This window comes from Montipora foliosa, chromosome 13 (assembly GCF_036669935.1).
Source record: "Montipora foliosa isolate CH-2021 chromosome 13, ASM3666993v2, whole genome shotgun sequence".
Classification (NCBI taxonomy): Eukaryota; Metazoa; Cnidaria; class Anthozoa; order Scleractinia; family Acroporidae; genus Montipora; species Montipora foliosa.
This window is the reverse complement of record NC_090881.1, coordinates 16622618-16635029: the sequence shown is the minus strand read 5'-3', so window position 1 is coordinate 16635029 and position 12412 is coordinate 16622618. Positions and strand designations below refer to the sequence as shown.

Below are 12412 nucleotides of genomic sequence, written 5' to 3'. Positions count from 1 at the left end.
AGGGGGAAAGAAAAATACCATCTTCCAAGTTTTGACATAGATGTTGACACCAAGTGTGTTGCATTATTACAATAATGATAGATCATTATTATTTGGCGATTGTGGAAGCTAGACTACAATTAAGTCACTCGGGTGCCACTTTGAAGCAGTATTTCCCCGTCAATAATCCTAGGATTAACAGGAAGCAGGGCCTGGACTTTGCACTTTTATTTAACAAATTGTTCTTTTCCTAATATATGGATGTTCCATTAATTAACAGGCCAACAGTCTCCCGAACATGGGTGTATCAGTTGATTGCACAGGGTATTTTGGTGGGCAAGTATTTATGATTCTGTAATCAAGCCTCACTATGGCAAAAAATTAAACAATGTTATTGATCACACTACTGTGCAACTAGAACTTCTTCTGAGTGTAGTCTCAGAGGCCAGTCTTGCAACCAATTTACCTTTTCATTGAAGAAATGCCCTGAGACAGGGACAAAGAACTTCAATATTTTCTATGTAGTTCTGGCCAGTACTTGTGTTCATTCCAACTTCACAAGTTGGCATGGTGTTTTCTTTTAGACAGCTGCCTTTATGGGTGCAGTCAGGAGGTTAAGTGGCTATTGCAGAGTGGCAGCACTCTAAATGAACTGCTGCCTTGGTTCAAGGAGAAGGTTGACAACTTTCAAATAATGCTCTTAGCACATGTTACGTTTAATTAACGCATTGTAAATACATGTATGATTGATTGTAAAGGTGATTTCAGAAAACCCTGCCCAAATTATCTTGTTGATGAAAACTGTAGAGATTACATGGGCAATACCCTTGTGTGCAAACTGAACCAAATGCTTCAAAAACAAATATGGAACACTCACCGTAGCCTCGGTTAGTTTTTGCAGCGCATATTCCCAAAGAAATTTAACTGGGTTTGGATCTCAACGCCCAAAAATTCCACACAAATATATTACACAGATCTGATGTGTCTCCTTAAATTAAATCACCACGATCTCACTTCCAAAATTCACACCGTCAAGCGTTATAAAGTGACACAGGCAGAAGACGAGATCGATCGTGTCTCATGCACGATTTGTGCTCCCTATCTGGCGCATGCGCAGTGGTTTTTCAGCTCTGTCCATTGATATGCAATATCAAAGATGTATGCTGTAATCTAGTTAGTGTCAAATGGAGTATTGCCTCCTGGATGAGCTCTAAACTTAAGCCCGTGATATGGTTATGTGTCACATTGGCATACATGAAGGGGCGGACGGACGTACTTACGGACGTTCATGACGTCATGGCTATAAAACCAAATTTTCTCGCATCGATAGGTTACCATATTTTCTTAAGTATGGTGTTCCGCGCGCGCGCGACTTCGGCGCGCGCGGAGCTCCGCTAAAAACCTTAAAACATGACATGAGTTCTTCCAACTATGAAATCGATGGAGATTAATTTTCGTGAAAATGTAAAATCATAATACTAATAATACAATAAAAGAATGAATTTACCAGGAAAACAAATGGCTATGTGATATTACAAGCACTTTACCAACGCAACATTAAGTACCCTTTTTGCTGAAAAGTGGAACATTGTTTGCATGTGATAAAAGACACCAGCTTATTTCTCCTATCGCGTAATATCTTTTGAAAATATACGGAAAGCCTTGTTATACACAAAAACAAGTGCGATACATTTTTATTTTATAAGAAAGTTTAGGCTGGCATTAGCCAAAATTTTAGGGCATGCGCTTGGTCCACTTGTTGAGCGCCAGGGGCATGGGGCACATAAACATCGACAATGTTGCGTGCGTTTGGCCAGGGCATCCAACACCTGTCGCAACATCATGCAACAATGTTGCAAGATGTTGCGTTGAAATGTTGCGAGCGTTTGGCCAAGCCTTAAGTCAGTAAAGTCAATTTCCCTGACCAAGATTAGTTTGTTAATCATCCTGGAGAAACTTTTCACACTATTCGCAAGGTCTTCTTATTGCACGATACGCTGACGAACAACTCAGTTTGTAGAGGGAACTTAGTATGCACCTTATTCCAAGATGGCCGCTATTTTAGCAAATTAGGCCTCGTTGCCTCGTTCTTAAACTTAAAATTCAAAAGAATATTTAACCCTGAACGAGGCAACAAGGGCTAATTTGCAAGCAAACAAAAGAATTTTAATGTGGTGGTCATTTTGGAATAAGGTGTATACCACACAACTGTGGTAGGCTCAAATTAAATAAAACTAATAATAAGCCCCAACTCTAGAGTTAGACATCCCGCGTATACTTGCACTGATACATGTATACACTTCGTCAAACGCCCCAGAAATGGCACAAAGATGAAATATGGGTAAAATAATTAAAAGCTACTCGGACCAAATAAGTTGTCTTTAATTAAAAACGGAGATCGAGACACACAAACCTTTCAAGCGCCAGTTTCACTTGGCGGGAGATCGATGCACGATATCAAATGACAGTGAAACATAACGTCCACAGCAAAGAAAAAAGCATTCAAGTAAACGGATAACCGATTTAGACTTCAGATTAAAAAATAGATAAAACAATACAAGGATTTTCATTTGTTTTTGTCAATTTCGCGCTTTTAAGTAAAAAATATGAAAGTCAGATTAAATCTTCGTTCAAACAACACTACATTCACTCAAAAGCCACTATCACTTTCATTATATTATGGTAATCAGTTGTTGTGCGAAGTCATATTGCTCGAGATCGCGGGTTATAAACGTCACTTGTTATTAGCGAGAACACCTGTTTTTTGTCCTTTAAATATCCGGTTTACCTGTTGTATTAGAGAAAATAAAAGTGTGGAGAGCAAACAAATTTGGTCGTTTTAATTACAATGTCGAACAGCAACGTTCCAAATAGTAGCGCGTTTAATTTTCAGTGTTCCACCTTGGAAACAAATACTCAGTTTACAGAGTATATTTTTACTGCGTACATACTAACATCGATTCTCAACGGTATTTCATCCATCACTGCTATCACTGGAAACGCCGTGGTGATCCTTGTGGTTTGGAAAACGCGGGAGCTTCACACCCCCTCCAACGTTTTGCTGTCCTGCCTAGCGCTCAGTGATTTGACCGTAGGTTTAATCGCGCAACCAAGTTTTGTGATCCACAAGATAGGCGAGCTTAACAACAGCTTTAGTATGTACTGTACTAGCAGGATACTGACAGAATCTCTTGGCTTTATAACTGCGGGTACGTCAGTTCTTACAATGACCGGGATATCCATAGAACGATATCTTGCACTAAGTCTTCATTTGCGATACCGAGCGATTGTCACAACAAAACGTATATTAATCGCTGCATCTTGTGTTTGGATCTTCTTCATCCTAATATCAGCGTCAAGATTCTGGATCGCAAACGACGTTATCTTCAACATGATTTCCCTCCCTGTGATTTTTAGCAGCTTAGTTTTCACTTTACTAGCTTACGTGAGAATCCTAAAGTGTGTTCGTCGCCACGAGAGGCAAATTAGCGATCAAAACAACCTCCCCGAATCATCTCGGTCAGTGAACTGCCAAGTTTTAAAGATAAATCGCTACAAGAAGTCCACGCTCACGATGGTATACATTGTGGGAATCTTTGTTTTCTGTTATATCCCAGTTTTGAGTGTCACAATTTTAAACAAGACGAAGGGTTATACTGTGGAAGGGAAGACTGCCTACTTATACGCATCCAGTCTTATGTTCTTAAACAGTTCATTCAATCCAGCAGTGTATTGGTGGCGCATAAAGAACATGCGAACGGCAGCAAAAGATGTGTGTTTGAAATGTCTCGGTGTCAAACGTGAATCCGTAAAAGGAAAAACTGCATTTCAATGAAGCAGTTTCAACTTTACAAATGCTTCCTTTAACGTAGCGTAGCCTAGAGATGGTCATAGTATATCAGGGTAAATTTCTCGCCAACCATGGTTAAATTCTCTTCGCAGGTATTTTAGGTGTTTATGATGAGCGCATTTTAAAGAGAACACCGGAATCACGCTTTATTTTAAAAATTCACGAAAAAATGACTGAGACAAGTGGCTCGGTTTTCTTCGAACTGGCTACCGCCCTGCCAACCTTAAAATGCCCCAGAAATGGCGACTTTTTATCATGAAAATTAAAGATATAGCACAAAGATGAAAGATGGGTAAAATAATTAAAAGCTACTCGGACCAAATAAGTTGTCTTTAATTAAAAACGGAGATCGAGACACACAAACCTTTCAAGCGCCAGTTTCACTTGGCGGGAGATCGATGCACGATATCAAATGACAGTGAAACATAACGTCCACAGCAAAGAAAAAAGCATTTAAGTAAACGGATAACCGATTTAGACTTCAGATTAAAAAATAGATAAAACAATACAAGGATTTTCATTTGTTTTGGTCAATTTCGCGCTTTTAAGGAAAAAATTTGAAAGTCAGATTAAATCTTCGTTCAAACAACACTACTTTCACTCAAAAGCCACTATCACTTTCATTATATTATGGTAATCAGTTGTTGTGCGAAGTCATATCGCTCGAGATCGCGGGTTATAAACGTAACTAGTTAGTAGCGAGAACACCTGTTATCCGGTTTACCTCTTGTATTAGAGAAGTTACTAACGTTGAAATAAAAGTGTGGAGAGCAAGCAAATTTTGTCGTTTTAATTACAATTTCGAACAGCAACGTTCTAAATAGTAGCGCGATCAATTTTCAGTGTTCCACCTTGGAAACAAATACTCAGTTTACAGAGTATCTTTTTACTGCGTACATACTAACATCGATTCTCAACGGTATTTCATCCATCACTGCTATCACTGGAAACGCCTTGGTGATCCTTGTGGTTTGGAAAACGCGGGAGCTTCACACCCCCTCCAACGTTTTGCTGTCCTGCCTAGCGCTCAGTGATTTGACCGTAGGTTTAATCGCGCAACCAAGTTTTGTGATCCACAAGATAGGCGAGCTTAACAACAGCTTAAGTATGTACTGTACTACCAGGATACTGACAGAATCTCTTGGCTTTATAACTGCGGGTACGTCAGTTCTTACAATGACCGGGATATCCATAGAACGATATCTTGCACTAAGTCTTCATTTGCGATACCGAGCGATTGTCACAACAAAACGTATATTAATCGCTGCATCTTGTGTTTGGATCTTCTTCATCCTAATATCAGCGTCAAGATTCTGGATCGCAAACGACGTTATCTTCAACATGATTTCCCTCCCTGTGATTTTTAGCAGCTTAGTTTTCACTTTACTAGCTTACGTGAGAATCCTAAAGTGTGTTCGTCGCCACGAGAAACAAATTAGCAAACAAAACAACCTCCCCGAATCATCTCGGTCAGTGAACTGCCAAGTTTTAAAGATAAATCGCTACAAGAAGTCCACGCTCACGATGGTATACATTGTGGGAATCTTTGTTTTCTGTTATATCCCGTTTTTGAGCGTCAAAATTTTGAACAAGACGAAGGGTTATACTGTGGAAGTGAAGACTGCCTACTTATACGCATCCAGTCTTATGTTCTTAAACAGTTCATTCAATCCAGCAGTGTATTGGTGGCGCATAAAGAACATGCGAACGGCAGCAAAAGATGTGTTTTTGAAATGTCTCGGTGTCAAACGTGAATCCGTAAAAGGAAAAACTGCCTTTCAATGAAGCAGTTTCAACTTTACAAATGCTTCCTTTAACGTAGCGTAGCCTAGAGATGGTCATAGCATACCAGGGTAAATTTCTCGCCAACCATGGTTAAATTCTCTTCGCAGGTATTTTAGGTGTTTATGATGAGCGCATTTTAAAGAGAACACCGGAATCACGCTTTATTTTAAAAATTCACGAAAAAATGACTGAGACAAGTGGCTCGGTTTGCTTCGAACTGGCTACGGCCCTGCCAACCTTCAAAACACTAATTTTAATTTGATCATTTTGCACAAGCAGGAGTTATTCTTTTTGGTATATACAAGTAAATCCCCGAATATTATATAAGATTAAGTTAAGCGACCATGAAGCAGATTCTATGATAATTAATGTTTCCCACTCAAAGAACTGATTAGTTTGGCTCAAAACTTACATTAAAGCTCTTATCACTTTTTTGCTTATTGATTGAAGTAAGGACAACGTTGTTGAAGCTTATTTCAAGTGTGATTGGAAAACAAAATGCATTTCGTGAGAAAACCCTCGTAGAGAAAATTAAACGTTATGGAGTTCTTATTTTAAATTAAGAGATTGTCGTGTGACGCAGTAATCAATTTCTGGTGGATTGATCACTGCAGAGACCTAACAAAGCTTGGTTATGGAGATCTTCTCAATGTTGTTAAAATGCTGCCAAAATCCCTCTTAGTGGGGAAAATTTAACAGCTCATTCAGTAAATAATGTTCTTAATGCAGCCAAGCAGCTGTCAATCTCATGTTTAATTTAGCCTTCTTTGAACTGTTTGAAAATTAAAAGAAACCTCGTATTTACCTATAGCAAAAACGGCAACACAGGATTTTCATAGTGACGAGAAACGTGTACTATTCGACGCGGCAAAAATGAGAAGCTCCATTTTGTTCTTATCGAGATGCTTGCAAATTTGTTCGAATAAATTATTAACACCAAACCTTTCTCCGCGTCAACTACGATTTTTTTTTGGTTAAAACCTGAAAAACGTGCAGTGCTTTTTTGTTGCCAGTAGCTATAAATTAGCTGCTTCATCCATTGTAAATCTTCACTGGTTAGTAAAGCTCAGTCCACGATTCTTACTTAACTTTACAATTACAACTGCTCCTCACAATGCTTTGTTTTTTTTGCGGGCTACCTGTTTAAACACACATACTAATATGTTTATCGATTTTCGATCAAGCTGCCCTCTTTTATGACTATTTTTCTTTCATTTTGAAACAATGTTGTTTCTTCTCTGTCATTTTTTCCTATGTCAATCAATCAGAAGAACAAAAGGTATTTTATCTCTGAGTTCCTCGATGGTAGATCGGTAGTAAATCGATGAATTGGAAATGGGGATATTAGACAATTTTCTAAGCGAATTAGTTATCACTACACTTTATGGAGCAACGTGCCCAGTAGTATTACTTACTACTGGTATTGTTAGGTGTCTTTAAAAGACACCTAACAATATCCATGCTCAAATGCGACTTGAACCACTATACACCAATAAGCTTTCAAGCTTTCTGCGGGCTGGTCTGATCGAGAAATCGTATTATGTATCCCGTTTTATAACGTTTACGGTTTGGAGCAATATTTTCCCTTTCAAAGCTCTGGGCTTTTTCGAGATTTCTGGAATGCCCTCCTTAATTGCGCACTGAAAGAATCAATACTGAATTTCCCGCCCCAAAGAAAATCGATCATGATTATTAACAAGATTTTGTTTTCGTTGAAAAGATGCGTTTCCTGTTTCCCATCCTAATAATACAACGGCGTAATCTTAAAATATTTGATCAAGTGGAGTTTGAATTCATGTTTTCAGTACGTTTTTCTTAGAAGTGTTATGAAACCTAGTGTGAGTGTCTAGCAAGCGGCTTGCATCAAGCGAGTAACTTCGGTTGTTCGGAAGTAAGATGGGCTCGAATTTTCAAATATTCGGACTCAGACTTATGAGGCGCTCTAATGTTTTGGACATTTTTGGAAACATGTTTCCTAGATATTTCGGAAATGTAGTGAAGGATTTGAAGAGTGCGTAGCGCTAAAATTTAATGGAATTGAGTAAGAGCCATGATATTGCAAATAGCACAAAATTTGAAGTTTTTCAAATCTTATCATTTTCGCTTGAGTTTGTTCGAGAAGCACTCTTTAAGAAAACTTCCCCTAAAATTTTCGGGGGAAAAAAAAGAACGATAACACAATGTTAATTAAGCTTTTGATCAGACCCGTCGCGATTGCCAGAATTTTCGGATGTGGCAAAAAAAAAAGCCACCTTGAAATTTCTATAGACCTGCAATTCGCGTAGAACATCCGAACCGTGAGATAAATGTTTTGTAGGGCAGCAACAAACTCACCAAAGGAGCTTTTAAAGCACCGACTGTCGAAAATATTTTGGGTAATTCTGACAAATTTTAAGACACGCGGTCCTTTGTTGCCCCTGAAACCACTTATAACCAAGAAAATTGATTTTATTGCAGTGAAAAAGTATATCAACTTCTCAAAAAAAAAGGAATAAATACATAACAAAACGAATAAAAGGTTTAAAAATGCAAAAGGCAACCGGTCACCTCCAATGATTTGTTTGCCATTAGTTTTTTAATTATTTAATAAATGTGGTGAGCATCTGGCTAATGGTTGGCTTGTGCAAATAAAGCAGAAGTTTCGGGAAATCATTCGGGAATCCTGACACAAGAATTGGTAAACAGGCATTTTTTTTTCCGAAACAAGATAAAATGGCAAATGCAAAGCGAAAAGCAATTTGGAAACAGGCCATACGTTCGACTCTTGAAGGAGAAATCGAATTTTTAGTTTCGAGAATGATCGAATCCGGCATCAGTTATTACTACATCTCTTTAAGTTAAAAAAAAAAAAATGGGCATACGTTTCCAGAGCCTACGTTACCCTAGTAACTGGCAAGGGAAAGATGACTCTGGCAACGAAATTGGGACAACTTCAAGTACAGAAACTTTTTCTCCTTCTGGCGCTGCGGGCGCATGCATTACTCGAATTTTTACTGGGTTGCGAAAACCCAGTCGGAATCTGCGTTATATTTCTCAGTCTTTTTATTTATTTTAATTTTATTTTTTATTTTTTCCGTGTCGGTTAAAGTCTTGTCTGTCAATCCCATGCTAAGTGGTGTCTTTGTGCATAGAGTCTTCTTTGCGTATTTTGTTAGGTTTGAGGGGGCTGGGGTAATGCTTAGATTTCTCTGGTGCACACAGGAGAACATTTAATTAACCTGCAATGGCATCGAAAGTCATTGTAACGCGAATGGCGTTTTAGTGCATCTTTAAACAAAATTTACCCTTATAGGGCTCAAGAATGGTACATCAATTGGATAAACAAGACAGGCGGTGCAAAATAAATATCTGGAATCTTAAAAGCGACGAGTAATGGACTTCGACAACAATCTTTCGCCTGTCGAGCCGAAATCAAAGTGAGCTGTATTTTTAATATTTTGCCAAGCCAAGTGTGTTGTTATGTAAAACACTGAAACCAAATGGGAAATCTCTGGTAAGTTGTGGGTTCAACAAAGACAGAGAGGTAATCGAACACCTTAAGTGGATCTGTGATCTCCGTTCTCTGGCTACTTGTACTCAACTATGCACAGTCTTCCGGTAACAATTGGAAATTTCACTAATTGTTGTTAACCTTCAATGGCGTCGAAAGTGATTGTAACGCGAATGGCGTTTTAGTGGATCTTTAAACAAAATATACCCTCATGGAGCTCAAGAATGGAACGTCAATTGGATGAACAAGACAGGCGGTGAAAAATAAATATCTGGAATCCTTAAAGCGACGAGTAATGGTCTCCGACAAAAATTTCATTTTTCGCCGTTGGATATCAAGTGAGCTTTGCTTCTAATAATTTACTAACTTGGTATTATATACAACACTGAAGTTAAATGGCTAATTTTTTTATGGATTTAACAAACATTGTAGGAATCGAACGCCTTGAATGCATCGCAGTGTTTACTAAAGTCACATCTAAGTTGTCTGGCAATTTACATATATTTTGTACTCAACTCTGCAAAAGTAAAAAAAAAATTGGAAATGTAACAATGAAGAATTATTTGAATGAAAGCTTGTTGTGTCTTTTGTGCTTCATTATTTATGGTTTAGGTTTGAAAAGGGTTTGATGTGAACTGTCAGAAAATTATTTCATTGCATATACCTTAATTGTGACACAGATTGTGTCTTGCTTGCACGCACGCAATTGAAATAGGAAGAGTTTTTAGCCACTAATAGCAAATATGTTGTTTACTTCAATAAATTTTTCGCTGGAAAAGGTTTTTTTTGAGATTTCCAGCCTTTGAGAATTTAACATGTGTAATTTTCGAGCTTAACAAATTTGCATACGTGGGTTGAAATGTGATATGGCATGAGTTTTGTGGTAGTGCAGTGTAAGCAGCCCATAACTCACGAAAATAAACAGGTGTGTTGGAAGCGTGCTTGAGTTTCAACAAAATAAGCCCCAAAATCAGCAAGAAATAGTGACGCTGATGAATAATAAAGTAGCTGCTATTTCCAAAACGATGGAATTACCTTGTGATAAATAACCTCGACTTGGAGAATAAATTTTTGACTTTGCAGAAACAATGGTCAACCTCAAGAGTTGGGCGATTGTGATCTTTGTGTTGAATTCGCACATTTCTTGTCAAACTTTATAACACTTGAAGGAAAACGAAAACTAACAAAAACAAAAACCCGGTATCTTGCCATCATTTGACACAGATGCTTCAGTGTTTCGCGAATAAACACACCGAGCTAACTTGATCACGGCGCCCGCTGAATTCGATGTCACTTTCGATTTTGCAATTTACTTGTGGAGCCAAAAGCACAATAACAAAATTGAACGTAGCAAAAATCTCTTAATGTGTTTTTCGCTGATGGTAATTTTTTATATTCGCGGTACAAAATTAATGTTGTTTTCGTGTCGTAAATTTTGTTGCTGATGGCAAAATATGTAAACAAGCTGTAAATAAGCTTATGCAGAAATCTCATGAGACACGATATCCACCTTCTCTTAGCAATGCTTTACTTGCTGATTCGTTTGCTGACCTTTTCACTGCTAAAGTTGAAAAGATTCACACTGCCCTTGTGGCAAGAAACAGAGATCAATCGTTAGCGGATGATAATGAATTGTTTACCAACGTTGCTGAATTAAATAACTTTCATAAGGTCAGTCAAGATGGCGTTAAGGAATTTGCTTATAAGCCTTTAAGCAAGTCCTGTTGTCTTGATCTTCTGCCGGAATCACTACTTAAGGATTGCTTTCCTGTACTCCTACCTACTATTACCAGGATGGTTAATGTGACATGTGTCAACTAGTTATATGTGTCAACTGGTTATATGCATGATACCCTAAAGATTGCTTCTCTTTTACCTACATTAAAAAAAACCAACTGCTGATTTCAAGTAGTTCACAAACTTTTGGCCAATCTCAAATTTATAGTTTATTTCTAAGCTGGTTGAAAAGTCTGTTGCAGTTCAACTGACGAAACATCTTGACGAGACGTTTCAGTCAGCATACAAAGAATTTCATTCAACTGAAACAGCACTAATTAGAGTACATAATGACATCTTGTGTTCTTTGGATCAAAACAAGTCGGTTATATTACTCTTATTAGACCTTTCAGCAGCATTTGTTACGGTGGATCATGCAATACTAACATCCCGACTCTCGAACCGTTTTGGGGTGAAGGGAACTGCATTCACGCGGCTTGGTTTAAGTCTTACTTAATCTCCCGCCAACAGTTTGTTAATGTAGAAGATGGCATGTCATCAAGGCGACCATTGTTGCGTGGGGTGCCTCAGGGGTCTGTACTGGGCCCACTGCTGTACCTTGTCTACATTGCGCCGATTGCTGATATCATCAAAAAGCATGACTTACTATACATCTGTACTTCAGTGACACGCAACTATATATTTCCTTCAATACCAATTTGTTGTTGCGCTGATCTTGATGAGGCAAAGTTTCGTATTGAACGCTGTGTTGAAGAAATCGACCTCTGGATGTGCAAAAAACCTATTGAAACTTAACCGAGATAAACCTGAACTTTTTGTTATTAGCTCCAAATTTCGAAATAGACCAACTCTTGAATATGTTCGGGTCGGTGATGAGTTCATTGCTCCTAATTTGTCTGTACGTAACTCAGGAGTCATTATTATGGACAATTGCTTTTGCATGGAACAACAAGTAAAAAAAAAAAAATGTAGTGAGGCAAATTATCATCCCAGGAATATATCAAAGATCGGCAAATATCTCACCCAGGACTCTGCTCAAATTCTCATCCATGCTTTTATTGGCTCTAAGCTTGACTATTGTAACTCACTTTTATATCGAATGGGGTGTAGGGATGGCGCAGTGGTGAGAGCACCCGCCTCCCATCAATGTGGCCCAGGTTCGATTCCTCGACTTGGCGTCATATGTGGGTTGAGTTTGTTGGTTCTCTACTCTACACCGAGACGTTTTCTCCGGGTACTCCGGTTTCCCCTCTCCTCAAAAACTAACATTTGACTTGATTTGTGTTCATTGTTAATTTCAATTTACAGTGTCCCCAATTAGTGCTTCAGCGCTAGAACGACTTGACACATAAATAAAGTTCCTTTCCTTTCCTTTCCTTTTCATATGGTATTCCAAAGTTTGTAGATTACAGCGTGTTGAATACGGCGGCTCGCATTGTCACGTTAACAAGGAAGTACGATTCGATTACCCCAATAATGTTCAAGCTACACTGCCTCCCCGTTAATTCACGTATTATTTTTAAGCTCCTGTTATTAGTCTATAAAGCACTCAATGGCAAAGCACCCTCTTA

The 12412-nt window shown here is 38.3% G+C and overlaps 2 protein-coding genes and 1 long non-coding RNA gene across 3 annotated transcripts in view; 2 read left to right on the top strand and 1 right to left on the bottom strand.

Annotated features, from left to right (window-relative positions):
- Window positions 1-1182, bottom strand: part of LOC137983145 (uncharacterized) — a 1635-nt gene extending 453 nt beyond the window's left edge. The window contains exon 1 of the long non-coding RNA XR_011118908.1: window positions 857-1182. This is a non-coding gene — a long non-coding RNA (uncharacterized lncRNA). The remainder of the gene's footprint in view (window positions 1-856) is intronic.
- Window positions 1183-2316: 1134 nt separating this feature from the next.
- Window positions 2317-4608, top strand: LOC137983317 (adrenocorticotropic hormone receptor-like). The gene has a single exon (XM_068830521.1). It carries the CDS (start codon window positions 2828-2830, stop codon window positions 3812-3814), a length of 987 nt encoding a protein of 328 aa, XP_068686622.1. The 5' UTR covers window positions 2317-2827; the 3' UTR covers window positions 3815-4608.
- Window positions 4609-4795: 187 nt separating this feature from the next.
- On the top strand, window positions 4796-6005 carry LOC137983318 (alpha-1A adrenergic receptor-like). Its single transcript, XM_068830522.1, has one exon. The coding sequence runs from the start codon at window positions 4937-4939 to the stop codon at window positions 5612-5614; it is 678 nt and encodes a 225-aa protein (XP_068686623.1). The 5' UTR covers window positions 4796-4936; the 3' UTR covers window positions 5615-6005.
- Window positions 6006-12412: the final 6407 nt, after the last annotated feature.